Here is a 26,528-nt window from a genome sequence, read left to right as displayed (position 1 = left end):
ATTACAAGCATAAGCCACTGCACCCAGCCCTGATCCTGATCCTGCTTCTTTAGAAGAAACTGATATTTAGAATAAAACATTTTTCCACTCCTTCATTTTTAGTGTGAAATGCATGCATCCCTTTGCTTCTGCTGTGAGATACCACATTTTATGCCATCCTTGGGTTCCCCTTTTTTTTCTGAGGTTCTCTTATCCTGCTCTCTAGGCTGTCAGCTCTAGTGACCATCTGTTGTGTTTAGTATTGAGTTATCTCCCTTTTTAGGGAGGAAAGGGATGTGATGGGAAAGGCATAGGCAGAATGGAGGAAGGGGCACCAAAGCCTGTGCTCCTTTGCCAGCACTTGGACTCCAGCTGTGTACATTCGTTAATAATGACTCACAGTTATTGAACACTAGGCACTGGGCTCAGCACTATGTCTGCATTGGTTAATGAAATTATTACAACAGCCCAAAACTTTTTGGTACAATTATCATCCCTATTTTAGAGAGGACGAAACTAAGGCTTAGAGAGTGTGTGGCTTACCCTGTTGGCTGTACCTGGTAGTGACAGGATCTCAGAGGTGCCTGTCATAAATGTAGCTATTGGCAAAGATTTCCCATGTCAGTTCCTTCCGTCCTGCATTGTTGTGGTGGCTGCTATCCCAGTAGAGAAGTAACACAGTGACTTTGGGAATATTTCTCATTCTCTACAGCGGTGGTTCTCCACAGGGGAGGAGATTTTACCCTCCCCTGTCCGGGGGATATTTGATAATGTCTGGAGACAGATATGGCTGTCCCGCCTGGGGGGGGGGGGGTGTGCTACCATCATCTCAGATAGAGGCTAGGGATGCTGCCGACGTCCTACAATATACAGGACAGCCCCACCACTAAGAATTACCTGGCCCCAAGTGTCAGTAGTGGAGAACTCTCGCTCTACGGGTTTCCCCTAGTTCCTATGCATGGGGATGTTTGTGTTTCAGAGAGCATTTGTACATTGTCATCAGACCCTAAATCATGCTGGCCCCAGGTGTCAGTTACTTGACCTATATTTGCTTAGGACACAGTATGTGCAAGACACTCCTGGGTGCTGTGTAGGTTACACAGTCTTAGCCTACCCCTCACCCCCACATTTAGTGAGTAAATGATTTACCCAAAGAATCACAGTTAGGAAGTGGCAGAGTCTAGGTTTGAATCCTTCTGTAATTCCAGAGACCATGTTTTTTTTTTTTTTTAATAAGAAGTATCGCTCTGTAACCCAGGCTGGAGTGCAGTGGCATGATCTTGACTCATTGCAACCTCAGCCTCTCGGATTCAAGCAATCCTTATGCCTTAGCCCCCAGAGTAGCTGGGATTACGGGTGCATGTACCTGTAATTAAAAATTAAAAATTTGCAGCCTGGCATGGTGGCTCACGCCTGTAATCTCAGCACTTTGGGAGGCCGAGGCAAGCATATCACCTGAGGTCGCGAGTTTGAGACCAGCCTGACCATCATGGAGAAACCCTGTCTCTACTAAAAATACAGAATTAGCCGGGCGTGGTGGTGCATGCCTGTAAGGCTGAGGCAGGAGAATTGCTTGAACCCAGGAAGCGGAGGTTGCAGTGAGCCGAGACTATGCCATTGCACTCCAACCTGAGCAACAAGAGGGAAACTCTGTCTCAAAATAAATAAATAGGTAAATAAATAAAATTAAAAATTTGCCATGCACACCTAGCTAATTTTTGTACTTTTAGTAGAGATGGGGTTTTGCCATGTTGGCCAGGCTGGTCTCGAACCCTTGACTTCAAGTGATCCTCCCGCCTCGACCTCTCAAAGTGCTGGGATTACAGGCGTGAGCCACGATGCCCTGCTGAGACCATTCCCTCTACTCGTTTACTGTGGTGGTAACCAAAATGTTCCGTCCTGTGTCATGTTCAGCCTTCTCTCTGCCCCCTTCAGTTTCAATAAAGTTGTGGCAGGAGACTGACAAACAGCAGTCTCTGTGTGAGGACCTTGAGTGGCCATCCAGTTGCTCTGTAGTAGGAAGTGGTAGGGAAGTTGGAGGTGAGGAGGACCTGTTAGTAGGAAACTGAGGCCAGACTTCTAAAGGAGCAAGGAAAGAATTCCGAATGACATGGTTCCTCAGCACGTCTGCAGGGAGGAGGTTGATTGCAGCAGCATTTGGAACTAGCTCAGAGGATAAATAACGGGGGAAGGGAGATTGGTACATACAAAGTAACTACCTATTGTATTACAGATTTGCTTATGTAAAATGCTTTTCTAAAATCTGGTTCTCTCATATTTTATATATCAGATGTAACTCAAACTAGATGAAATACAATCATTGACTCGATCCTTCCTAAAATCTCAAGGCTTTCTGGCTTGGTAATTTTGTGGGGAAGGACTTGCAGGAGAAACACTTTGAAATATGAAGAAGGAAATGTGATTCCGGTGGTTTCTTTATAGGCCCTAAATCAGTACAGGAAGAAATAGGACAAGAACCAGAGAAGATTAACTTTCTGAAACTTCACAAACAACCTAATTCTCAAGTAGGGAAAAGTATGATATTTTAAATAATGAATACTGGGGGAGGAAACCAGGGCAGGTGAATTAAGTCTTCACAGTGGCTACTAAGGAGATTGCCCTGAAAACTTTCCAGGTGGGAATTTGAAACTTACTCTACAAATGTATGCATGTGTCTACTAGATTGCTTGTAGTTTTCCAGTAGAGCAAAAAACAGTAGCCAGAGAAAGATTTGAAGGTGTTAGGTAAAGGCTCTAGTTTTGCTTGGCGTGCCTGCACGGATACACATGTAACATGCACACTTCTGCTATTTCAGTTCTGCTGACAGCTGATGAAATCATATGTCTCACAAGTTTAGGACCACTCTTGAGTTCTTTTCCTTCCAAAGATTTGCTATAATATTTCATAGATAAATTTGTGCTTCCAAATTACTCCTTTCTGCTAAAATCTGAGATTTAACCAGAAGCCTGTAAATACCCTAGAGGAGAGAGGAGAGTCTGTTGGAAAAATGTGGGGTTACACAATGATCCTACCACAGTGTTTTGACCAAATTTAATAGTTTATTCTTGTGGTTATTTTTTCTAACATATTATGAACATTTTCAAACATTCAGAAAAGTTTAAGGAATTTCACAGTAAAAAGCCTTATTCCCAGATTATAAGTATATATTAAATAGTCCTAATCCAAAATCCTAAACTTTCCAAAATCTGAAACTTTTTGTTGTTGTTGCTGTTGTTTTTTTTTTTTTTTTTTTTTTTGCGATGAGTCTCACTGTCGCCCAAACTGGAGTGCAGTGGTATGATCTTGGCCCACCGCAACCTCTGCCTCCTGGGGTTCAAGCGATTCTCCTTTCTCAGCCTCCCAAGTAGCTGGGATTACAGGTGTGTACTACCACGCCTGGCTACAAAATCTGAAACTTTTTGAGTGATGACATGACACTCTTAAGTAAATGCTTATTGGAGCATTTTAGATTTCAGATTTTAAGATTAGTGGTGCTCAATGCCAGTGTTCCAAAATCCCCCCTCCCCCCAAAAAATTGAAACCCAAAACACTTATTGTCCCAAGCATTTCAGATAAAGGGATACTCAGTATGTATTAACATTTTATTTTACTTGCATTACCATATATTCATCTCTTTGTTGCTGTATCCATCCATTAATGTATTTTTATGCTTCTTATATAAGTTGTGGGGGAGTATACTGTCCCGTAAATAGCTTGTATATTATTAACTCAAGTTCGGTTTTTTTTTTTTTAAGTTTTTTTTCCTTTTGGTATAAAATGCAGTGAAAGGCACAAATTTTAAGTGTACTGGTCCATTTTGACAGTGCATACATACATCTGTGTAACTCATAGCCCTAGTAAGATTTGGAACTATTCTTTAGGTTATTTTTTGATGTATATTTGGGAAGATGATTAGAAGTTGAGCAAACAAACACATAACCTGTTTTATTTTTCTTCCTCTCAGGGTGTCATTTCAATTTTTTAAAACCTGTTGGATGAAGTTGTATGTGCTTTATAATACCTCATTTTGTAGAGATTATTTAAATAATTTATTGAGGTCTCAGACCAAAGCTCTTGGATTAAGGTATGTTTTTCTTCAACTAGGTTGTCTTTTGCTGAGAATTAAAGATAAAATTTTTAGAACCAGCCCTTCTCACACCGAAGGAAAGTGGAGACTCATGTCCATTTAAGACCTCCCCATTTTTGGGTAACAGTAAAATGCATGACAGAATGTATTACTAAATCATTCCCTGCCACTTTAGGAGTGCATTTATTAGAGAAATGCTAGGACTATCGGATTGTGTTCTTCCAGTGTTATGCTGTTGAAGTTGTGGGAAGGCAGGCGGAGTGTCCCCAAAGGAGGTGGCCTTAGTTGGTGTCTGTCATCCTACACAGGTGGGGTCTTTTATTTCATGGCCAGGGCTCTCAAGGGCTTCCTTTTGGCCACACTGGGAGAAATCTGGGGGTGAGTGAGTGTCCTCCCAGGTAAATTAATGGTGGGTCTGTAGATAACCAGGTGCCCCAGACTGAAATTGGGCAGGTTGTAATTTGTCAGGTACCTGGATGCATGTTACCTGTTTCTTTTTATTCTGTTATCCTCTAGCATTTGGTAAACTTTGATATAAATATTGTAGCTGTTTCTGAGCTACTTTATTGTAAGAGAATAGTTGGGAGTCTGTGATTAGGCTAGAGTGATAAGGGAAACAGGGTCTCCCTGAGTGCAGGTGGTTTTAAAAGGCTAGAGTGATAAGGGAAACAGGGTCTCCCTGAGTGCAGGAGGTTTTAAATGGGAAGGAATAGGTGATAAGAATATGTAAGAGGTTCACTCTACCTCCATTTGAAGACAGAAGTTTAATGTTATGAAGACTGTCAAGCAGTTTCCTCCTTACACTGTCAGCCTGACAGATTTTTTTTTATGTACATAAAGGTATTCAGATCTAGCAGTGCATTCTCCCACTAGACTTTTAAAGAATCAGGACATTTGAGGAACAGTAAGTTCTGACCTTTAATTGCAGCCACTGACTTAATTCTTCATATTTTCCAAAAACCACACCCGCCTGCTGGAGTAGATAGCACAGGGAAATTGGATGGACTCCCTGTGCCTTGGGAGTTCTTAATCTCAGAATGTCTCCTAGTGTTTTCTTTTGCTGTGCTGTCTCCTGCATATCCTGTCCTTTCCATTTATTTTATCCTCAAATTATAAAGAATTGCAGTGTGAAGTCCGTTATTCACTTTAAGATGCAGCCAAAACAGTGGCTGGAATGGTTTCATACCTCATGGGTTTCCCACACTTCCGTCAACACACACTTCGCAACACCTTGGAGGTACTGTGAAAAGGTCAAGTTTTGGAGATGGGGAAGAGTTCTGAAGATGTTGGATGACATTGTACAGTGAGTGGAGGCTGCCTGCTTGGCACACTTTCCATCACACATCACATTATGCTAATCTTTTGGAAAAAGGGGGAAAGACATTTAAATGAGATAATTAGAGGTAAGAATGGAGATTTTCATCTTTTTCCTGAAGTCAAGAAGGCAGATAAGGAGAACTTGCCGTCACTGAAAGACTGTATATTCTAAAAGAAGTTATTTGAGAAGCAGTCTCTATTCCTTTAGGCTTTACACTGAGCTTATAAATGAACTTTACAAAAAAAAAAAAAAAAAAATCACCCCTCGTGTTTCTTACTAATTTAGGGACTAGTCCAGGGGTCAACAGACCTTTTCTGTGAAGGACCAGATGGTAAATATTTCAGGCTTTGCAGCCCATGTGGTTTATGTTGCCCCTACTCAACTCTGCTGTGGTAGGACCAAAGCATCCATAAGCAATATGTAAGCAAATGGGCATCACTGTGTTCCAGTGAATCTTTATTCATAACAATAGGCAGCTGGTCCGGATTTGGCCCACGAGCCATAGTTTGCCAGTCCCTGGGCTAGCCCGTCTTTTTATTTCTTGCTAACTTTAAGGAACATTTTAAAGTTGAAATTTAAAGATTGGCCAGTGTTAAATATGAATGGTTAAAAAAATTCTCCCCCCTTTGCCACTGGCAGTCTTACCCTTCTTTAATTTTACTTACAAGTCTGAAACACTGGTCTAAGCATGTCAGGAAATAAGGGAACAGTTTGGGGGTGGGAGTATGCAACTAAATATTCGTGTAAAATTTACACTGAGCTTTTTCCCCCCCCCATTCCATTTCACATTGTTAATGTTGGCTCAGCAAACAGAATGATATGTGGAAGTCTTGTAAAACAGTGTAAAATCATTTGAATTAGGAAGTTAGGCCAGACTTTTCACAGCAAAGCTCTGTGTAACCAGCGTCCTGGTGCTCTGTGCAGACCCAGTGCTGAGTGACTCACATTCCCGAGATTGAGCCTCTTTTGGGCAATGAGGAGCAAAAGGGATCTGGGAATGGTGATCGGTTTTGTTTGTGTGATCATCTGAGGCCCCAGCTGAGTGCATTTGCATTCTGAAGTCCCACATCCAGGCTCGGTGCATTTCCCAAAAACTGACAGTTTTCCACGTGCACAGTAATTTGAGATTGTTTTTTCAGGCTGAGGAAAACCCACAGGCCGTTGTCCAGGGTGGGGGTAGGAGGGTATTGCAGCCTCTGAAAGATAATTGAGGCGCTCCAGACCAGTGGTGTGGGTGGCTGCAAGACGTTATCATCCCCACAGATTATCAGGCAAGCTTTCGGGCCCATCCTGTGAGAAATCTGAGTGGAGTAAGACAGATGCAAACACCCTACGGTAAATGATCACTCCCCTACAGCTTAAGTGCTGTCTTGGGGTGGAGGCCTCTTTCTGTCTTGGAAACTTCTGCTGATCCTTCAAGATTCAGCTCAGATGTCCCTGCTCTTAATTAAATAAATCACCGCAGGCTCCTCCATTTAGAGTTCCTGTTTTTCTCCTTAGTCCTTTAGCACTTGTAATCAACCTCTAGGATCACTCTTAGGTTTTTTTTTTTTCTCCTTCTTCATTGTGTATCTCGCTAAATTGTGGAATCCCTTACCCTTTTATCCTTAGGTCTGGCACATAAGAGGAAGTCAATGTTTACTGGAAATAAGGAGCTTTTCTGTTCTCATTCTGTGAGGCTTACGACCTTGAAGTACAGAAAGCCATAGACAAATGCATTCCTGTTCTCAACTTTGACATAAATAATATTCAAAATACAATTCTTGTTTGAAGAAATTATTTTATAAACAGGTCTTATGAAATATGAATTGTCACAGTGTATCTGGTAATTTTGAATGTTTGCTTATTGTTTACTTGCAGTGGATATATTAGTGTCTGCTTTTCAGAGAGTAGATATGGAAACTTTACAGCCTTATCAAGAACTTAACATTATTAAGGACTCCACAAATTCTCAAATGCATGTCTGTCTTAATTGAACTCTCAGATTCTAGTTTTTTAGTGTTGGCTGAAGGTTAGAGGGATGCTTTAAGATTGACAAATACCCTTTCTTTTATGCAAGTGAACTGCCTGTTGGTAATGATGGTGAAAAGATGATATATTCTGCATATAAATGTTGATATCTGGGCCAAAATCCAGCCCAAAGAATCCTGACAAGCTTTGTAAGGCTCACAACATGGCTTAGCAGAGGTCAAATGAAGGGAGATTTCTCCAGAAAAACAATGACTTACTGTTTAACTTTAAGGAGATGCCAATTATAGCGGGTAGTAGGAGGTGAGCTGGGGTTATGATGAAAATGAGAATATTTAGAAACATGTAATTGTTGCTTGTTACCGTATAAAATACCAATAGATGTTTCCAGCTTTCTTCTCCTATAATAATCTCCCTGTTCTTCCTACTTGAAATGTCTGTGGAATGAAATGGAACAAAATGAAACTGCCTCTAGTTTTTGTGACATTAAGCTTTCTTTCTGTAGAAACAAGTGTGTGTGTGTAATTCAGTAATCAAAGGGAAAGATAACCAAAGTCAAGATGTAAAGGAAAGCGCTGATGATTCTTTAAAAACATTTATATGGACAACTTATTCCTCCATTGTTTTGTTGTTATTGTCTGCTTTGTGTAATATGCAAGTAAGGTTAAGTATCTGCTTTGTGGCCCATGTGTTGTTTGCTAGGAGCCTGGAAAAAACTTCTCAGTTCTAAGAAGTTTATCTCTTTGTATGAATGTGTCCACAGCAGCCTGTTTAACTAGGTTTAAAATATAATTGACAGTGGTTTCTCCTAGTGGCAGTTGTTGACTGGGGGGATGGAGGATCCTTGAATTTAATTTTGGATATACTCTCCCATGATGGAATGAGCTTGAAGTGGAGAGTGGAAGAGCCCTACAATTTTTTTTGGTTTATTCAGCAATTGAAAAATGTGTTGATGGGTTCCTGTGTACTCATTTCAACAATAAATGTTTCAAGCTGTGTGCAGGGACTCACACCTGTAGTTCCAGCATTTTAGGAGGCCAAGGCAAGAGGATTGCTTGAGGCCAGGAGTTTGAGACCGACCTAGGCAACAAAGCAAGACCCTGTCTCTACAAAAATACTTAAAAATTAGCTGGGCTTGATGGTGCATGCCTGTAGTCTCAGCTACTCAGGAAGCTGAGGTGGGAAGATCCCTTGAGCCCAGAAGTTTGAGGCTGCAGCGAGCCATGATTGTGCCACTGCACTGAGTGATAGTGAGACCCTGTCTCAAAAAACAACAAGAATAAATGTTTCTTAATATCTTATTCTTTAGAGAAATAAATTGCATCTTGCCAGTTTCCTTATTATCCTATTGTTCCCCACTGTTCTTATCAATACACAGACATTGCTTTTCCTTTCATTTTCCAAGTGTAAGCCTTTTCCTGTTGCTTTTTTGCTGCTGGTTAGCAAGTCTAAATGCTGAGCATTTGTTCTGGCTGAAGCTGTGCTGGTACATTGGCCCAATTTCAAAGGTTTTTCTTATTGTATGTGGTGCAGTTGGTTCTCTGGAATGTGTGCGTTAGAAGTTCAGTGGCTGGGAGGGACTCTTCCTTTTGGAATGGTAAATCCTGTCCTGTGTTCCAAGCTGTTCTATAGAATGTACCTCATTCAGTTTGGTGTATGTTTGGAATTATCTGGTGCTTAAATTACGTAAAAGTATATTCACTTAGTATATTTGATCTCTTATGGGCTGTAGAAGTTAGTTGTTTCTTAAAACCAGATTTGCTCCTGAATAACTTGAGAGAAGAGTTGCCTTTTAAAATCGCCTTGGGGACGTTTCAGCAGTCTCTTCCTGAGGCAAGATGAATTTGGGAATAATTTGTTTTTCTTGTTTTCTGTGTGGGACTTGAAAATTTGATGTATTAATCAGTTTAGAGAATGTTCTTCCTAACTACCTAGTTTTTAAAAAATGTATTATTAAATGGTTAACTTCAAAATGTATTAAAAAAAAAAAGCTATTGAGTCTCTGGATCTGTATGTAGAGTTAGATGTGCAGAATCTCACTTACTCAACTAATATTCATATGGCCTGATGGGTTAGTGCTGGGTAAATAGGATCAAGAGGGAAGGAGTGACTGACCTGCAGCCACGTGCATTCTTCCTTGGGATGGATGCGGGGAGTCAGATGATGACTGAACAGATGAGTGGGTAGACAGGATCATTTTAGATGGTGACTGAAAGGTGAAGGGCTGGAGAGCACCTGCTGGTGGCGGGGACTGGCTGAGGAGCCGATAGTTATAACCTGAGATATTAGTGGAGAGAGAGCCAGTCGTCCTCAGCTTTAGGCGCAGAGCATGCAAACGGGGATTAGCAGTGCACGCAAACGGGGATTAGCAGTGCACAGCAGTGCACAGCTTGACCTGCTCCAGGCATGAAAAGACAGCCAATCTGGCTAGTATTCCAGGGAGGGTAGTGGGAGGAAGGATGCTAGATCTCGGAAGTGTGCTGGGAATGGGGCCTCGTTGGCCAGGCTTCTGGATTTTAATTTTGAATGCTATAGCAAGCCTGTGGAAGGCTTTCAGCAGTGGAAGGACCACTGAATCTGCCTTGCATTTAAAATTATCTCTCTGGATCCTGTATTTTCTTGTATTGTTCCCCATGATGCATTTATGGCAGCATGGAGAGATTTGTGTATTGTCCAAGTTTTCGTCCTGGAGGTAGCTTTCTAAAATTATTCTGAATCTGTTGATTTAAAACTAAACGTGTGTTTTCTCTAAGTGTTACCCAAACATTGTACCTTTTCTTTTACTGTAGTGCACTTGGGGTTTTATGACTAATTAATAAGTATGGTAAACTGAATAAAATCTGTAACATTAACTGATTAACACATGGTGTTAGCTGAGGCAACTTTCTTGGCCCATCTAGGAAAGGGTGTTGTCAGCCTGTCTTCTAGGTTTGAGTCATTTGATGGGTAAAAGAATTTGGTAAAAATCAGTTTTAGGTATCAGACAATGAGTCACATTTTGTCGTTAGATAATAAATAGGCTGGCAGAATACAGAATTCTGAATCGTTGGAAATTGAGTAATGCTTGAATATAATTCAGTCGAAGATACATATTAAGCATCACATTTAGTAAGCACTATGCTGGGTAAAGAACCCTCAGAAATAGTCCGTGCCCTTAAGGAGGAGCTCACAGTCTAATAAGGAAAATCTATAGGCACACATATATAAAGTCTATCTAGTTTGGGTAAATAGAAACATAGACAGCAGAGGTATCCCAGAAATGGAGACAGTGATACTGAGGAAGACTTTTGAAAGGCAGCAGTTAGAGACCAGGCAGGGAGAAGATCTGCTCCCCAGAGCCTCCCTGCTCCCTGTGCTTAAAGGGTAGAGAATGAGGCAGAACGCAGGAAGGGTGCTCTTACCCGGGAGGGCTGAGGCAGGCAGAAGTACAGCTTGAAATACCCAGAAGGCCTGGCGCAGTGGCTCACATCTGTAATCCCAGCACTTTGGGAGGCCGAGGAGGGCAGATCACGAGTTCAGGAGATCGAGACCATCCTGGCTAACACAGTGAAACCCTGTCTCTACTAAAAATAAAAAAAATTAGCCGGGCATGGTGGCGAGTGCCTGTAGTCCCAGCTACTCGGGAGGCTGAAGCAGGAGAATGGTGTGAACTTGGGAGGCAGAGCTTGCAGTGAGCGGAGACCGCGCCACTGCACTCCAGCCTGGGCGACAGAGCAACACTCCGTCTCAAAAAAAAAAAAAAAAAGTACTCATTCAGGAGCTTTAATCCTGTAGGCATCAGGGCTCCCAGGAAGGTTTTAGGTAAATGAATAACAAGATCAGATTTATGATTTTTAGAAAGATTAGTGATGCAGCTTTGTGGAGATGGACAACCCAGAAAGAGGAGCCTCTCAGGGCCACATTCCAAGTGAGAAGTGCAGTCCATTTTATTTGAATATTGGATGCTTCATAGGTTTAATACCCAAAACATTTTTTTAAAAGCTGGGGAATGAACTAAAGGAAGAAAGCATTAAGAAAAAGACTTTAAGCTTGCTTGTCTACATTGTTAGCTTGTGACTCTAGGATTTTTAATTTTTGTGGCTGTATTGAGAGACTTTCACCAGCCTTATCATTTTGCAGGTATGGGATGTGGTCCTTCAGGGTCAGTTGAGAGTGTGTGACATGAGTGGCCTGGTAATGAGGCCAGCATTCTGATTGATCCTACTACAGACCAGAAGAGCAGGGGAAGAGCCAACACCTATCCACATTTCTGATTGGTGCCAAATGAGCAGTGCCAACGAGGCACTGTGCGGCTATGCTCACCAGGGGCCTTTACAACTAAAGGGAGACATAAATAACTAGTCTGGTGACAGACTTTATCTCAGGTTGAAAAAACTGGTTTATCTCTGTTGCCATTGTGGAGGGTAATTTCTGTATATCCCCTTGCTTGACTGCTGGTAAGCACTTGACATCAGTCTCAGGGACTGAATTTTCTGAAATTTGTCAGTAACATCAATATGCTCACATTGCATATAACATAAAGACATGTTTTATTAACCCCTAGCTATAGATTGCCAGCTTTTTGAGGTGAGAAGTGATTTGTTTGACTGGTGGTGGGGTTTGTGTAATTGTTCAGTATGCATGCTGGCCTTGCTTACTCAGTACTAGTTTTTTATTGTTAAAATATGTTTGGAAGATGAGAGGCTTGGTGTGCTGCACATGGGAACACATTAGCTCATCTGTCTCCTCTTCCCCCATCCGGCTTTTCTGTTGGGGCTATGTATGCCCAACCACACAGTTTTCCTTACTGTCCCTTAAAAACCGATTGATAAGGAAGACAAGTTCTTGTGTCTTTCTATCTGTAAGGTAAAAATTACCTCTCAAAATAGACTTATGAGATCTATTAAGAGAAACAAAGTAGGTTATATTAACTCCCCCAATTAAAAAACATCAGCTGGGGCCGGGTGTGGTGACTCACACCTGTAATCCCAGCACTTTGGGAGGCCAAGGTGGGCAGATCACAAGGTCAGGAGTTCGAGACCATCGTGCCCAACACAGGTGAAACCCCATCTCTACTAAAAATACAAAAATATTAGCTGGGCGTGGTGGTGGGCGCCTGTAGTCCCAGCTACTCAGGAGGCTGAGGCAGGGGAATGGCGTGAACCCCGGAGGAGGAACTTGCAGTGAGCCGGGATCTGCCGCACCACTGCACTCCAGCCTGGGCGACAGAGCCGAGACTCCGTCTCAAAAAAAAAAAATCATCTGCTGGTGTTTGAATGTTAGAACATATTCTCTAATATGGCAGTGAGTTTCTGCTTTTTTTGTCTCTCCCTGCTTTTTTTGTCTCTCCCCGCCTTGTTTTTGAGACAAGCTTCTTGCTCCATCTTGCTCCATTGCTGAGGTTGGAGTGCAGGGTGTGACCTTGGCTCGCTCCAACCTCTCCCTCTCAGGATCAAGTGATCCTCCCATCTCAGCTTCCCAAGTAGTTGGGACTACAGGAGTGTGCCACCATGCCCAGCTAATTTGAGATTCTGCTTTACACAGATGGATCTAAAATTACTTGCTAACAATCTAAGACTGAGTTCAGAACCCAAAATCAGTTTTCAGAGCTTCTAATGAGAGTTACTGCAAAAATGATTAACACTTCAGTATTTCTTTATCCCCAACCTGACGTTGCTATAGTATATGAGGCTCTTTTGTTTTTAATCAGAACTTTTATACAAATAGATGCTTTCTTATTGTGAAAAGAATTTAAAAACAGGATGTTAACAAAATGTTCCCCAAACCACATCACCACTTAACATTCTGCACCCTAATCCCTTGCTGCTTGGTGGTAGGTTTTTTGTTTTTGTTTTGAGACGGAGTCTTGCTCTGTCGCCCAGGCTGGAGTGCAATGGCGCGTTTTCGGCTCACTGCAACCTCCGCCTCCTGGGTTCAAGCAGTTCTCCTGCGTCAGCCTTCCGAGTAGCTGGGATTACAGGCACCCACCACCACACCCAGCTAATGTTTTGTAGTTTTGGTAGAGACGGGGTTTCACCATGTTCGCCAGGCTAGTCTTGAACTCCTGACCTCAAGTGATCTGCCCGCCTCGGCCTCCCAAACTGCTGGGATTACAGACATGAACCACTGCGCTCAGCCCTGCTTGGTAGGTTTTTGTAAAATGTATCTTTTCAGACCTTTGCTGCATATTAACAGGCATACAGAAGTACCGGGCAAGTTCATTTTGAAAGGTAAATTAACATGTCTTTCCTTAGAATTGATGTGACTTTTTAGTCACATTTGCCCAAGTGTAGAGTCTTTCTCAATTTAAAACTTGCAGGATACATTTAAGATATGCAAAATATCTTACTAGTTGTGAGTCCTGGAGAATGTTTACGATGGGTACCAAGAATGTAAATTTCACTGTCATGTATCACCCTCCTAGAGAATGGCAAGATGTTATGTGGGCAGTGTTTTCAAGGTTGATTTAATTTTGCAAAATGGGGTCACATAAAACTTTAAAAATAAATACTATAATAAATTATGATAAGACTGAACCTTCTGTGGCAAACAGAAGTGAGTAGCATAGAGTGCTAATGCCCTGAGATAATCCCCTGGGGGCTCTTCCAGGAAAACAACTGACATCGTGCTATTTTTTCATTGTACTTGGCTGATATTTTTAATATGAAATCAGATTGTAAGACTTTGTTTTAGGATTAAGACTCTGATTACTTTCTTTATAAATTTTAAGAACGTTACTCATGTTAGGTATTGAGAGTGAAAACCCTGGGATGATTTAGCTGAGTGATTTTTATTATGAGAAAGTCTCTTACAAATTCTTTCACATGGATGGAGAGAGGAAAAAAATCTCCATTCTTTGAAGCAACATTTTATCCTGCCTTCAGACATGGAACCACTTTGATTTCTCATGTTTAAATTGTATTTGGAAGTCAAACTAATATTGTGCTTTGAGGTATGTTGATGTTTTTTCATAAAGCCAATGTGTGAAAAATGTTTCCTGCGTGTTAGATGGTAGGAATAGGGGAATGTGCAAACAAAAGGCTAAAAGATGGACTTACAAAGTTGAGATGTGGCTTTTAAAATAAAAAAGTCACTTACATGGTATGGAAGAATCCTAGCATCCTGTCTTTTTGCCTCCCTGTTTGTGACAGATCTCTATCTCACCATCCTCTAAGCTGGGGTTGCCCAACTTTTGTGTGTTTATATGTTGCTATATCCTATCCTTTGTACATTCAAATCACAATGGCATAGTGCTTCTAAATAGTAATAAGACTTAATCCTTTCCAGAGTTAATGTACACTGTTGATTTTAGGATTTTCCCTTTCCTTCCTGTCAGATGTCTCCAGGCTTATGAAGATAAATATATAGGAGAAATCACACTCCACCATCCAAGAGAGAGTTAAAAATTTAAACTCGAATTCTAGAGAGTTGGTGACATCTATCAGAGGAAGGCCTATGTGAAGTGACCAGTCAAGGGTGATAAATGGGTAGTCAGCTGTGCACAGCCAGCCCTGTGGGCCTTGAGTTACCATGGAAGCACCGAATGGCATTCAGCAATCCCGCATGACTAACCTAGTTTAGCAGCAGGGCCCATGGGCTCCAGCCTGGGAGAAGGTGCTTACAGCCAGATGATACCAGAGCCAACACACTGCCCCACGTTTCACGCCCAACTTGGGCCTTTCTGTTACTATCTTTTCCTCATCCACATATGCTATTTCCTTTTTTAGTGTGAGGGAAAGAGAAAAAGGAATTACTCTCACTAATCCTTACAGAGTTGTGATTTCTTACATTTTACCACAATATATTTTAAACACATCCATCCCCACCCCCAGGAAGCATTTGAAAAGTCAGAGTAAATGTGCCCTGACAGGCCCCAGCATGGGGTTGACTAAATGACTGTATTGAGGGGCTGAACAGGCAGCTCTGAATTCCTCAGGATTTTCACCACCTTTCAGAAGGTGAGAGCATCCTGGCACATTTTAGATTTCCAAAGCTTCGTTCAAGCTCTTGTGCTGAGTTAGTGGATTCGGTCAGTGAAACATCTGTGGCACAGTCCCGCTCTCATGGCTCGAGTGTTTATGTTCTGCAGGTGAATTTTCACATGTGACTGCTCTCACCGGGCACTGGACACTGAAGCCTGTGGTTCTCCCCATTTCTAGTACACTTAACTGAAAGAAAAATGTGGAGGAGGTGGCTTGATGGATTGTGTGGAGATCTTTTGATACATCAGGTTGAACCTCAAAGATGGTGGACAATAGTATGTGATCTGAAGGCAAGAATTTGGCTACTGAAAGGAGAATTATTTCCCTATCTAAATAGATTTTTGTAGACTTCTAGTAGAACCCATGGTGTCTGTGGAGTGGTCATTGCACCCTCCTTCCCAGGGGCACATCAGAGGCTCTGAAACAAGAATTGTAGTACAGTTTTTATATTTATTTATTTATTTATGAGACAGAGTCTCGCTCTTTAGCCCAGGTTGGAGTGCAGTGGTGTGATCTCGGCTCACTGCAGCCTCCATCTCCTGGGTTCTGGCGATTCTCCTGCCTCAGCCTCCCAAGTAGCTGGGATTACAAGCACTCGCCACTACACCCGGCTAATTTTTGTGTTTTTAGTAGAGACAGAGTTTCGCCATGTAGGCCAGGCTGATCTCAAATCCCTGACCTCAGGTGATCCTCCCACTGCAGCCTCCCAAAGTGCTGGGATTAGAGATGTGAGCCACTGTGTCCAACCCACAGTTTTTATAACTGAAGAGCCGTGTCATGCCATTGGCCATCCTTCTCTCAAAGGGGCCCTCTGTTAGGTCCTTCCTCAAGGACAGGCCTGTGTGGATCAGTTTAACCAAACATCCGTTTTGTGGCTCTGAGATGGCCCTGCTGGCAGAGATAATACTAAATTGTCGATGTGTACCTCTTTGAGACTAAGGAATTATGAGTGGTTATGAGTTAGCACACTTTAGCACACCTTCTTTGTCTTCACTGCCCTATTTAACACAGCCTGACAGCTTTGCTAGCAGAACTGTGGCTGAGAGTATAAGCTTTCTTGCCAGGCATTTGAATGTTCAGGTCTATCATTTGTGAGCAAGTCAATCCCCTCACCCCCCCCACCTTTTTTTTTTAATTGAGACAGAGTTTTGCACTTGTTGCCCAGGCTGGCGTGCAGTGGCACAATCTCCACTCACTGCAACAACCTCCACCTTCTGGGTTCAAACGAGTCTCCTGCCTCAGCCTCTGTAGTAGCGCCCACCACCACACCCAGCTAATTTTTTGTATTTTTAGTGGAAATGGGGTTTTACCGTGTTGGCCAGGCTGATCTCGAACTCCCGACCTCAGGCGATCCACCCTCCTCAGCATCAGTTGAGCTGATGCTCACCGAAGTGAGCCCACCGAAGTGGTGGGATTACAGGCGTGAGCCAGCGCACCCTGCCCTTTTTTTTTTCCCTGAGATGCGGTCTCGCTCTGTCGCCTAGGCTGGAGTGCAGTGGCACGATCTTGGCCTACTGCAACCTCTACCTCCCGGATTCAAGTGATTCTCTTGCCTCAGCCTCCCGAGTAGCTGGGATTACAGGTACGTGCCACCACACCCAGCTAATATTTTATATTTTTAGTAGCGACAGGGTTTCACCACGTTGGCCAAGCTGGTCTTGAACTCCTGACCTCAAGTGATCTTCCCACCTCGGCCTCCCAAAGTGCTGGGATTACAGGCGTGAGCCACCGCCCCTGGCCGCAAGTCAATATCTGAGCTAGCTTTCTTTCACTTGGAAAATGGGGCTAATAATCCCACTCTCACGGAGTTGTTTTGAAAATTAAATAGAAAACTGATGTGATAGTGCCAAAATCAGTGTTGACTAACATGCTAAGTGATGCCATTCCTTGGCCAGGCTGCTGCTGCTGTTACCATTGCTTTTGTATTTTGGTGATCCCCAAAAAGTATGTGCTGTCTTTTGCCCCTAGAGATCCCTTGGAAACTTGTTCAACATACAAGCCTCAGGCCCCATGTCAGGCCTACTGCCTCAGAAACTCTGCAGGTCTCTGTGATCTATGTTTTCACAAACCCTCCAACTGACTGACTCAGGTTTGAGAACCTCTTAGCTAATGCAAAATACCGTCTAAAATCAGCTAAGGAGAACTTGTAACTCACTATATTCTATTTGAAACAGTGGGAAAAAATGGCCAGGCTGATGTTGGGATGCGTTTTTCCTTAACACAGGACTGAAAAAAAAACAAAAACCTACCTTTATTAAAGTGACAGTTCACTTGTAGTTATTGAAAGGTGATTATTGACAGCTGGGCATGGTGGCTTACGCCTGTAATCCCAACACTTTGGGAGGCTAAGGTGGGTGCATCACTTGAGGTCAGGAGTTTGAGAACAGCGTGGCTAACTTGATGAAACCCTCTCTCTACTAAAAATACAAAAATTAGCCAGGTGTGGTGGCAGGTGCATCTAATCCTGTCTACTTGGGAGGCTGAGACTGGAGAATCGCTTGGACCCAGGAGTCAGAAGTTGCAGTGAGTTGAGATCACTGCCCTCTAACCTGGGCGACAGAGTGAGACTCCATCTGAAAAAAAAAAAGAGTTACTACAGAGTTTGTGAATCATGTAGGGCATTTGCTGCTTCCTAAAATTCCCTCTTTAAAAAATTTTCCCATCTGCCTCTTCCTTGCTTACACCTTGGTTTAAACAGTGATGTATATAGGCTGAACATAGGTTTACTTATGATATGACTAGTGGGTTTATTTTTAAAATTTCATATTCCTTTATCTCAAAATGGAACCAAGAAAAAGGAAATATTCACCAAATATTTGCCTGGGAGCTTTTAATGGATCATTCCCTAAGCCATTGCAAATTTGCAACAAGAAACCAGAAAGCGATTCAGTGTGACTGGCAAAACAATTTAGTTGCAAGGACAAAGGAGGCAACCCAGAGCAGGGGCTCAAAGCCTACCTCTACTCCTGTGAACTTCCTACCTCTTAGGTCTTCCTTTGCCCTGCCCAGGAGCTTTTGTGAGTTCCACCCAAGAGGGAGTTGTTGGACAGTGTGGGGAGAGCAAGTTTCTTTCACAAAGCCTGGACCTCGTAAAACTCATCCTACCAGCGATATCCATGATGTCGTTTTTCACCTCACTACTTATAGGGCTTTTAGTTGAAGGTGATGGTGAATCATAAAAAGAAAATTTGTCTCAGAATAGGTGTAGAATTACATGTCTGCCGATAAAATCTTAGTCTGGGTTTTTTTATTTTTATTTTTTGACACTAATGAAGTAAAACCTTAATTAACTAGAATCCTTAATTTAATAGGATTTTCCTCCCTGTGGGAGACTTCTTGATTTTAGAATCATGTAGTAATAAACTAGTGTTAGGAATTCTGTGAAAGAATGGCTTAATTGAGTTCTTCTGGTTATTTCTGTAGCAATTTTCAATATTTTGGAATGAAAATCTTGAAGTATGGGAGAAACCCAACTGATGCTGAGATAAGGCTAATACAAGGCTGAGTTGTTTGATTTAAAAATATTTTAGTAATGTAACTTTGTTAAAGGAAAGTTGAGTGTGTGGAATTGATGAGAAAGTTGAGGACTCTGAGCAGCCTGTTAGTTGAGGTGTAACTGTTCACACCCCCCCTTTTGGATCCTGGACTGAGAATTGCCATTTGGAGTTCCCTTCTCTGAGACAAAGGTAGCATTTATTTAGAAGGGGTGGAGCTCTGCCCTGTGAAGTGGAGCCTAAGGCTGAACACTGACCAGCTGTAGGGACTCCTCTGTTGTAAGTGGCATATCAGGAGGGGAGAACTCCCTTGGTGGTGAGAAGAGCCAAGCAGACAAACACATGCCCATGGTAAGCTTCCCCCCACCCACTCACCCATCGGCCTGTCTTGACTGCTGCAAGGTGCATGCACTGGATAGTTTGGGAGAAGAGGAGCTTAGTTGCTCAGGATGGTTGCCTGCTTAGCTCCTCCCTGCAAACTGGCTCAAAGTGGCTGTAAAACAAGTTTGAAGGAAAGTTATTTCCTGATCAATCTGATTACTTGGCTTCTATGGTTATATGCTAATGGCATATGATCTTTTGAACCAACAAGAGGAATTACCAAAATCATAAAACAATTGAAAGGAATTGAGTATCATCAAGTCCAGTGTGCTACTGCCAACCAGAAGTAAGTTTAACTCTCTGAAACAGGTGAGACTCAGACTCCATTGCAGAAGACTCCATGACCAGTTTCTAGTTCAGCAGCAGCTTCTTTTCAGTGTTTTGACTAGCATAAATTATTAACTTTGTGGTTTTAAGAGTTATTTTAAAATCTGGTAATTGCAATATCCATCATCTAGGAAAAGTTTTTGATACACACAGGTCTAAGAAGATAATTCTTTTTTTTTGTTTTTTTTTTTTTGAGACGGAGTCTTGCTCTGTCACCCTGGCTGGAGTACAGTGGTGCAATCTCAGCTCACTGCAGCCTCTGCCTCCTGGGTTCAAGCGATTCTCCTGCCTCAGCCCCCCAAGTAGCTCGCACTACAGACACATGCCACCACACCCAGCTAATTTTTGTATTTTTAGTAGAGACAGGGTTTCACCATGTTGGCCAGCATGGTCTTGATCTCTTGACCTCGTGATCCACCCGCCTCAGCCTCCCAAAGTGCTAGGATTACAGGTCTGAGCCACTGTGCCCGGCCTAAGGAGATTGTTATTTACCACATTGTAGCGAATTCAGTCAGGCAGCTAATTTCTCTCTGTTCATCCTATTCCCATAGATTAAAAGGCTATAGAAATACCACATTACTTTTTAGATGATTTTTAAAAATAAAAATGTGTATGTGTCTTCCAGAGTTAAATCTTTTTTAAAGAGTTAAGTTTATAAAAATATATAAGTGTAGTGGCTGTTTTTTAATCTAAAAGTATTGAATGATTAGCTTCTATGCAGAGTACCATGCTGTAGCACCAGGAGAGGTGCTACATTTGGGAGGTTCTTTTCTGATGGAGTTCACGTGCTGGGGGAGAGGGGAGGAGGAGAGAGAACTAACTGATGTGTTAAAGTAAGCACATACTTGGTGGATTTGAGGAAGCCTTTACCTTTAGAGTGAGTGACATTTGAATCACTCCAGAGATTTGCTGGAAGTGAAAATTAAGGATGGGGATGTGTGGTGGAGAGAGAGGGAGTGGAAATTTGTGGCTGGAATGAAATCATCAAAGTCTAGGATATCACTGAGGAATGGGGAGTAGTCAGGTGTGACTGGAATATAGAGGTGGTTTGTAAGAGAGTCATACTTCCTAGGGAAGCTGGCTCTGGAAGAATTGGTTTCAGTAAAGAGAGCCTGATGGAAATTAGAGCAAGAGGCTGCCTTGCAGGGTATGTTCAGGGGATGGACGTGACTGACTGACTGTCAAGTAGAATGCATGTGGCCTGCAGGGGGACAGTGGATAATTTCTAGAGAGTAGATCTGCATCAGATTACAGGGGAATTTTAATGCCAAAGCAAGAATTTAGAGTTTATTCCGCAGTAGTAAAGAGCTATCAAATGCTTGTTGTTTTAAAATATGGATGGTGACATGAGAACCAGGGCCTTAAATCAGGTCTCTTTTCATGAGAAGGCTGGATTAAAGGGATAAGATGTGGGGGAGGCAGGGAGACCAGTAGGCTCTTGTCAGAGGAAATAAGAGAAGTCAGAAGAGGGCAAAGAGGCTGGGAAAGGGGTGGGGAAGGGTGTCTGACATCAGGGCTAGAATTTCCGAAGGTCCCGACAGCCTTAACTAGACAATCAAATATTTTCCTGTTTGTTCAAACGGCATTGGGAGAAAACATTCAGTAGATTCCCTAGGAGCAAGTCTATGAAGACAGAAGTCATTTTATAGTTCTTATGTCACTTTTTAATCATACATTGCATGTGAGGGCTGGGAAGTGGCCCATGGTGCCAATAGTGAGGCAAGCCCACTTTTGGTTTATGTGTTGGCTAAAACTGCACTTCCTTTGGTCTCCATCTCTAATTTGTTTCTCGGTGAATGCCATTTAACCCCTTTGGTGCCAGGGCTGATTTAGGATACATTTTTATGTGGTTTAAGTAGGGCAGTCAGATTATAAAGCATTCTCCGTAGGTAGAGCTGACATCTATAATTGGATTTTCTCATCCCTGACATTTGAAATGAGAAATAAAAATCATTTTTTGTGGGGTTTACATGCCAAGACACTCCCAGTAGAGTAGGCTGAGAAAGTAAATGCTGTTTTGGGTGCCTGGTAATCTTTTAATTATGAAATAAGCCTTTTGATTTTAATCTTTCAAAATGTACGCTACTGATCCAGGAAAACAGCCTTTCTAAAGTTCACATCCTGCTGAGTCCTGCAGATGAAAAGCTTCCACCTCTACCCCATATTTTGCTGAAAATAAAAATACCATTAATCTTGTCTCAGTTCCACTGCTGCCTATAAAAGGCTGTTCAGTTTGGAATCAGTCCTGAGCCATGACGGAGACCATAGCCCAGAGTGAATGCTTGGGTTTTGGGAGCCAGGACCCCAGGCTGGAGGGTCACAGCCAAGTGACTGAGGCCTCAGCCTAAGGCTGGGTTAAGGAACTTAGGCTTTCTTTAAATCACAGCCATTATCATTGCTTCTTCCCAGACCTGTCCTCGCCTCCCTTCTCGCATGTATGTATGCATGACAAAACTTGGAGACTGATAAATTTTATTGTTTTCGTTCTTTTGTGGCATCTGAAACAGTTTGTACAATGACGACAGAAACCTGCTTCGAATTAGAGAGAAGGAAAGACGCAACCAGGAAGCTCACCAAGAGAAAGAGGCATTTCCTGAAAAGATTCCCCTTTTTGGAGAGCCCTACAAGGTATTTGCTGAATACTAGAAGTTGAAGGTCTGATTTATCACAATATTGAACCCTATGATGAAACAATTCAGTATAATTGAGTTCGAACAAGGGTCACAGCTGTGAAAATAAGATAACTTATTCTACCTTATTCTAGAGATTTTTGAAAACAAAGTATGAAAATTCTCTGAACGTTGTTAGTCAGAATTACCAAAGCTTGTGGTTTTCTTTTGTAATGTTGGTCTTCTACAGTTAGTAATATGTGTTCATGGTAGTCTTCTCAACAGGGGAATTGAGTTAAAATGGCACATTAAATTCTACATGTCATACATTAAGTTCAGAGTTTTTTCCTTAATAGTATTATATAACGTGGTTTGTTAAATGGTAGTTTTCCTTAGTTTTTTTCATTCTCAAATTCTCCTTTTTTTTCAGACAGCAAAAGGTGATGAGCTGTCTAGTCGAATACAGAACATGTTGGGAAACTACGAAGAAGTGAAGGAGTTCCTTAGTACTAAGTCCCACACTCATCGCTTGGATGCTTCTGAAAATAGATTGGGAAAGCCGAAATATCCTTTAATTCCTGACAAAGGGAGCAGCATTCCATCCAGCTCCTTCCACACTAGTGTCCACCACCAGTCCATTCACACTCCTGCGTCTGGACCACTCTCTGTTGGCAACATTAGCCACAATCCAAAGATGGCGCAGCCAAGAACTGAACCAATGCCAAGTCTCCATGCCAAAAGCTACGGCCCACCAGACAGCCAGCACCTGACCCAGGATCGCCTTGGTCAGGAGGGGTACGGCTCTAGTCATCACAAGAAAGGTGACCGAAGAGCTGACGGAGACCACTGTGCTTCAGTGACAGACTCCGCTCCAGAGAGGGAGCTTTCTTCCTTAATCTCCTCTTTGCCTTCCCCAGTTCCCCCTTTGTCACCTATACATTCCAACCAGCAAACTCTTCCCCGGGCGCAAGGAAGCAGCAAGGTTCATGGCAGCAACAGTAACAGTAAAGGCTGTTGCCCAGCCAAATCTCCCAAGGACCTAGCAGTGAAAGTCCATGATAAAGAGACCCCTCAAGACAGTTTGGTGGCCCCTCCCCAGCCACCTTCTCAGACATTTCCACCTCCCTCCCTCCCCTCAAAAAGTGTTGCAATGCAGCAGAAGCCCACGGCTTATGTCCGACCCATGGATGGTCAAGATCAGGCTCCTAGTGAATCCCCTGAACTGAAACCACTGCCAGAGGACTATCGACAGCAGACCTTTGAAAAAGCAGACTTGAAAGTGCCTGCCAAAGCCAAGCTCACCAAACTGAAGATGCCTTCTCAGTCAGTTGAGGTGTGTGGAATTTCTTATCTTGGGCAATTCCGATTCGAAGACGGATTTGAGATGAAAATATCCGGCGGATGTGGGGCAAGGTGGGGCGGTTAGTCCGTGGCTTTTGGGTAGGAGGAGTTCTTTTTGGCTTTAGGATCTTGTTAATAACCCATGAAAACCTCAGCTCTGAGATGGACAACTGATTATAGATATTGAAATGCAGTTTGCAGACAGGTTTAGAGAACCTTTTTGTTGAGCCAAAATTTATATACAGTAAAGCATAGAGATCATAAGAGTACAGTTTGTGTTTCGAAAAATAGATACACCTGTAGGATCCCAAACCCAATCAAGATAGAGAAGATTTCAGTTACCAGAAAGTTTCAGAAAGGTTTTCAGGTGTCTTATTTATTGTTTTGGGAGACACTGGGATAACAATGTGAAGAAGAAAGTTTTTTGATTAATACCTCCTCAGACCCAGTTAGTTTTTCCTGAGATCTAAACTGTAAAAAAGTAAAAACAAGATGACAGAGTCTCTTAATTTTTATTATTTTAAAAGGACTTGTTCCCTGTAAATTGTACGGAGCTTTGTAACTAAAGTTCTGTTCTAATATTTTATTATTTATCACCTAAAAAAGAAGAGTGGGTGTATGGTGACATTTCACTTGAGAGTGAGTCACAAATATAATACAGAATGTTTTTCAACTATGGGTTTTAAAAGTAACCCAAATGCTGTACTTCTTAAAACCAAGAAAAAAAAAATTTCTTTTTCTACTCTGTGGATGAACAGCAGCATTGTGTTTGAATGAGGAGAAGCAAAGCATACATCCTATCACTGAAATTTTAAAGTGGTACCAGTTTCTCCAGAATTAAGATTAGTAGTGCGAAGTGAATTGTTTGAAGTGAATTTTAAAACTTATCTTTTAATGTAAAGTCTATGGTTTAGTTACATCTATTGTATAAACATTCTAATTTGCATCTCCATTGCTCAAAGACATTTGTGCTGTCCAGATATATCTTACATAATGCCAGAAGGTAAAATTCCTTAGGTGGGGGCGTGATTCCTACCCGGAAAGATAACCTTTATCTTCCAGGAGGACAACCTGTAACTTTCTGGTGTCAGCTTCTGGTTTAGAAGAGGGAGGTTGGGGTGCCGTCCTCACTGAGCTCTTGAGCTGAGTGCTTCCAGATGTCTTCTGAATGCCACTTGTTTGGGGGCCAAGGAAAAATAAGAAAGAAGGAGTAAAAGCAATGGTAGAAATGACCAAGATGGCAGAACTGCACCTCCGATCCTAACTTACGAAGATTTAATGCATTGAGCCAGTTATTGAACATTTTGTGCTGTGACGGAGGAAGGAGTAGGCAGCTGAATGAAGGCAAAATAAAGTGAGATTCTCCCTCCTCAAAACAGTCACTCCGCCTGCCTTCTAATTCAGGCAGTAAAGAACTCAATGATAGTTTCTTTGCTTTCTTTATCAAATAGGGTTAGCTGTATGTTCCCAGTTTAAAAAAAAACAAGGGGGGGACAACTTAACATTCTTTCTAAAAATAATCTAAAAAAATTGCTTTAAAACAATTTTTAGACAAATTAGCAAATATTTACATTGTCTACCAAATGCCCAACCATATGCTTAAGTGCAAGATTCTGTGCCAGAGAAATCGGTCCTTGCTGCAGGACAGATTAGTCTAGTGTAAAGATCAGCCTACACTTATGAAACAATTAGAGAACAATTGAGTTTTCTCTCTCTGGAACTAGGTACTTAAAGAATCTGTGTAATTCAGCCCTAGGTTTCCTAGTAGATGTTTCTGGGAGAGGATTCCGGTTAGCTTACTGCTTTCTTGGGTGGAAATAAGTAGGCTGAGTTGAGATTCTTCAGTGTCATAAAACCCCTTATATTTAATACGTATTTCGAACATAGGACTATTTAATTGGCTCTTGCATGTTTTCTGAGGAACAAATCCTCCATAAATTTGGTTATTGAAGAATGGGGGTTTTCTTGGCACCAGTGCATCTGCTATCAACGATGGAGTAGAAGTAAACCTTTCATCTACAGCCTCTGTTCAGTCAGCATTTTCTTTAATGCGATGGTTCCCTCTGGTCTCAGCCAGAGTTTTCATGCCAGGCAGTGGCAGCTGTGGTGCCAACTGCCTGGGAGACCCGTGGCGCTGTTGGTGAGTGGGCGGATGGAACTGAGGGAGTCAGACAGATGGAGGGCTCTAGGTGACCCATGTAAGGACAAATGAGGAGCCAAGAGCGTGGAATGAAGGAGTCGTCAATCCGGGAAGCAGGGATCTTGGAGCTCTGGCTAGGTTTTGGATTTGATTTTGCTGTTTTAACAAAGATCTCATGTTTCACAGACTTAGCATTAATTTTCTGTTTACACACTTAGCAAAATGGGTGTTTTTGAAAGTTTTAAAAATATACTTGAATTTTAAATTTCAAATTTTAATATTTCTTGTGAATCCAAGGATGATTATTCTGGTGAACCCAACGAAAGTGTAGAGATGTGGAACCAAAAATGTGGGAATTGGCCCCAGAGCAGGTAAACTTTGAATATAGGCGAGGATATTAGCAATAGCCTGGGTTAGTTTTGGGTTTGGGGCAGAAGGGGAAGGTGGCTCTTGGTAGAGCTGGGAGAAGGGGGTGTGGGAGTAGCTGAGTGATTTTCCTTTATTTGCTTAATTGGTCCTAAGGCAAGTCAGGAAATTTTGTCTTTCCTAGCACTCTGAGTGTGAAGATAGTTCTGTTTTGTGGTTTGTTTCATTTCTCCCCTACCCCTTCCCACTGCTTCTGTGAAATAGTAATTTTACAAATGAACCCAAATTGGAAAGCCACTCTATTTTTTGTTTTTTATGTTCCTTCATTCTCTAGCCACCTAAGTGTGGATTCTTTACTCCCTGTCCTTTCCTTTTCCCTCATGGGAAATACTTCATTTTATGTTTTAGTTGATACTGTAAAAACTCATATTCTTCTCTGGGATAAGTCTATCTCAGAATTAAAGTTTAGTTCGTCCAAAGATCCTAAGGGAAAAAATTATCAAAAGGTCGATTTCTGACTAGAAGCCTGGACCACAAAAGTCTGCACTTGGTTTTCT

The 26,528-nt window shown here is 42.1% G+C and overlaps 1 protein-coding gene and 1 long non-coding RNA gene across 8 annotated transcripts in view; both read left to right on the top strand.

Moving 5' to 3' along the window:
• The window catches only part of AFF1 (AF4/FMR2 family member 1), a 214,738-nt gene that overhangs the window by 93,334 nt on the left and 94,876 nt on the right, over positions 1–26,528 (top strand). For 6 of the 7 annotated variants that reach the window (XM_033214150.1, XM_033214147.1, XM_033214149.1 and 3 more), the window contains 2 exons: positions 22,023–22,143; positions 22,555–23,457. The exons of the other annotated variant lie outside the window; for it this stretch is intronic. In XM_033214150.1, coding sequence (XP_033070041.1) covers positions 22,023–22,143; positions 22,555–23,457 — 1,024 coding nt within the window. The remainder of the gene's footprint in view (positions 1–22,022; positions 22,144–22,554; positions 23,458–26,528) is intronic. 7 annotated transcript variants of the gene reach the window in all.
• LOC117085351 lies at positions 3,384–5,698 on the top strand. The gene is made up of 2 exons (XR_004437921.1): positions 3,384–4,703; positions 4,756–5,698. It is a non-coding gene; the product is annotated as an uncharacterized LOC117085351 (long non-coding RNA).

This window comes from Trachypithecus francoisi, unplaced genomic scaffold, assembly GCF_009764315.1.
Source record: "Trachypithecus francoisi isolate TF-2019V2 unplaced genomic scaffold, Tfra_2.0 Lachesis_group1, whole genome shotgun sequence".
Lineage (NCBI taxonomy): Eukaryota > Metazoa > Chordata > Mammalia > Primates > Cercopithecidae > Trachypithecus > Trachypithecus francoisi.
The sequence above is the reverse complement of the archived record's forward strand: the minus strand, read 5'-3'. Positions and strand labels throughout refer to the sequence as shown.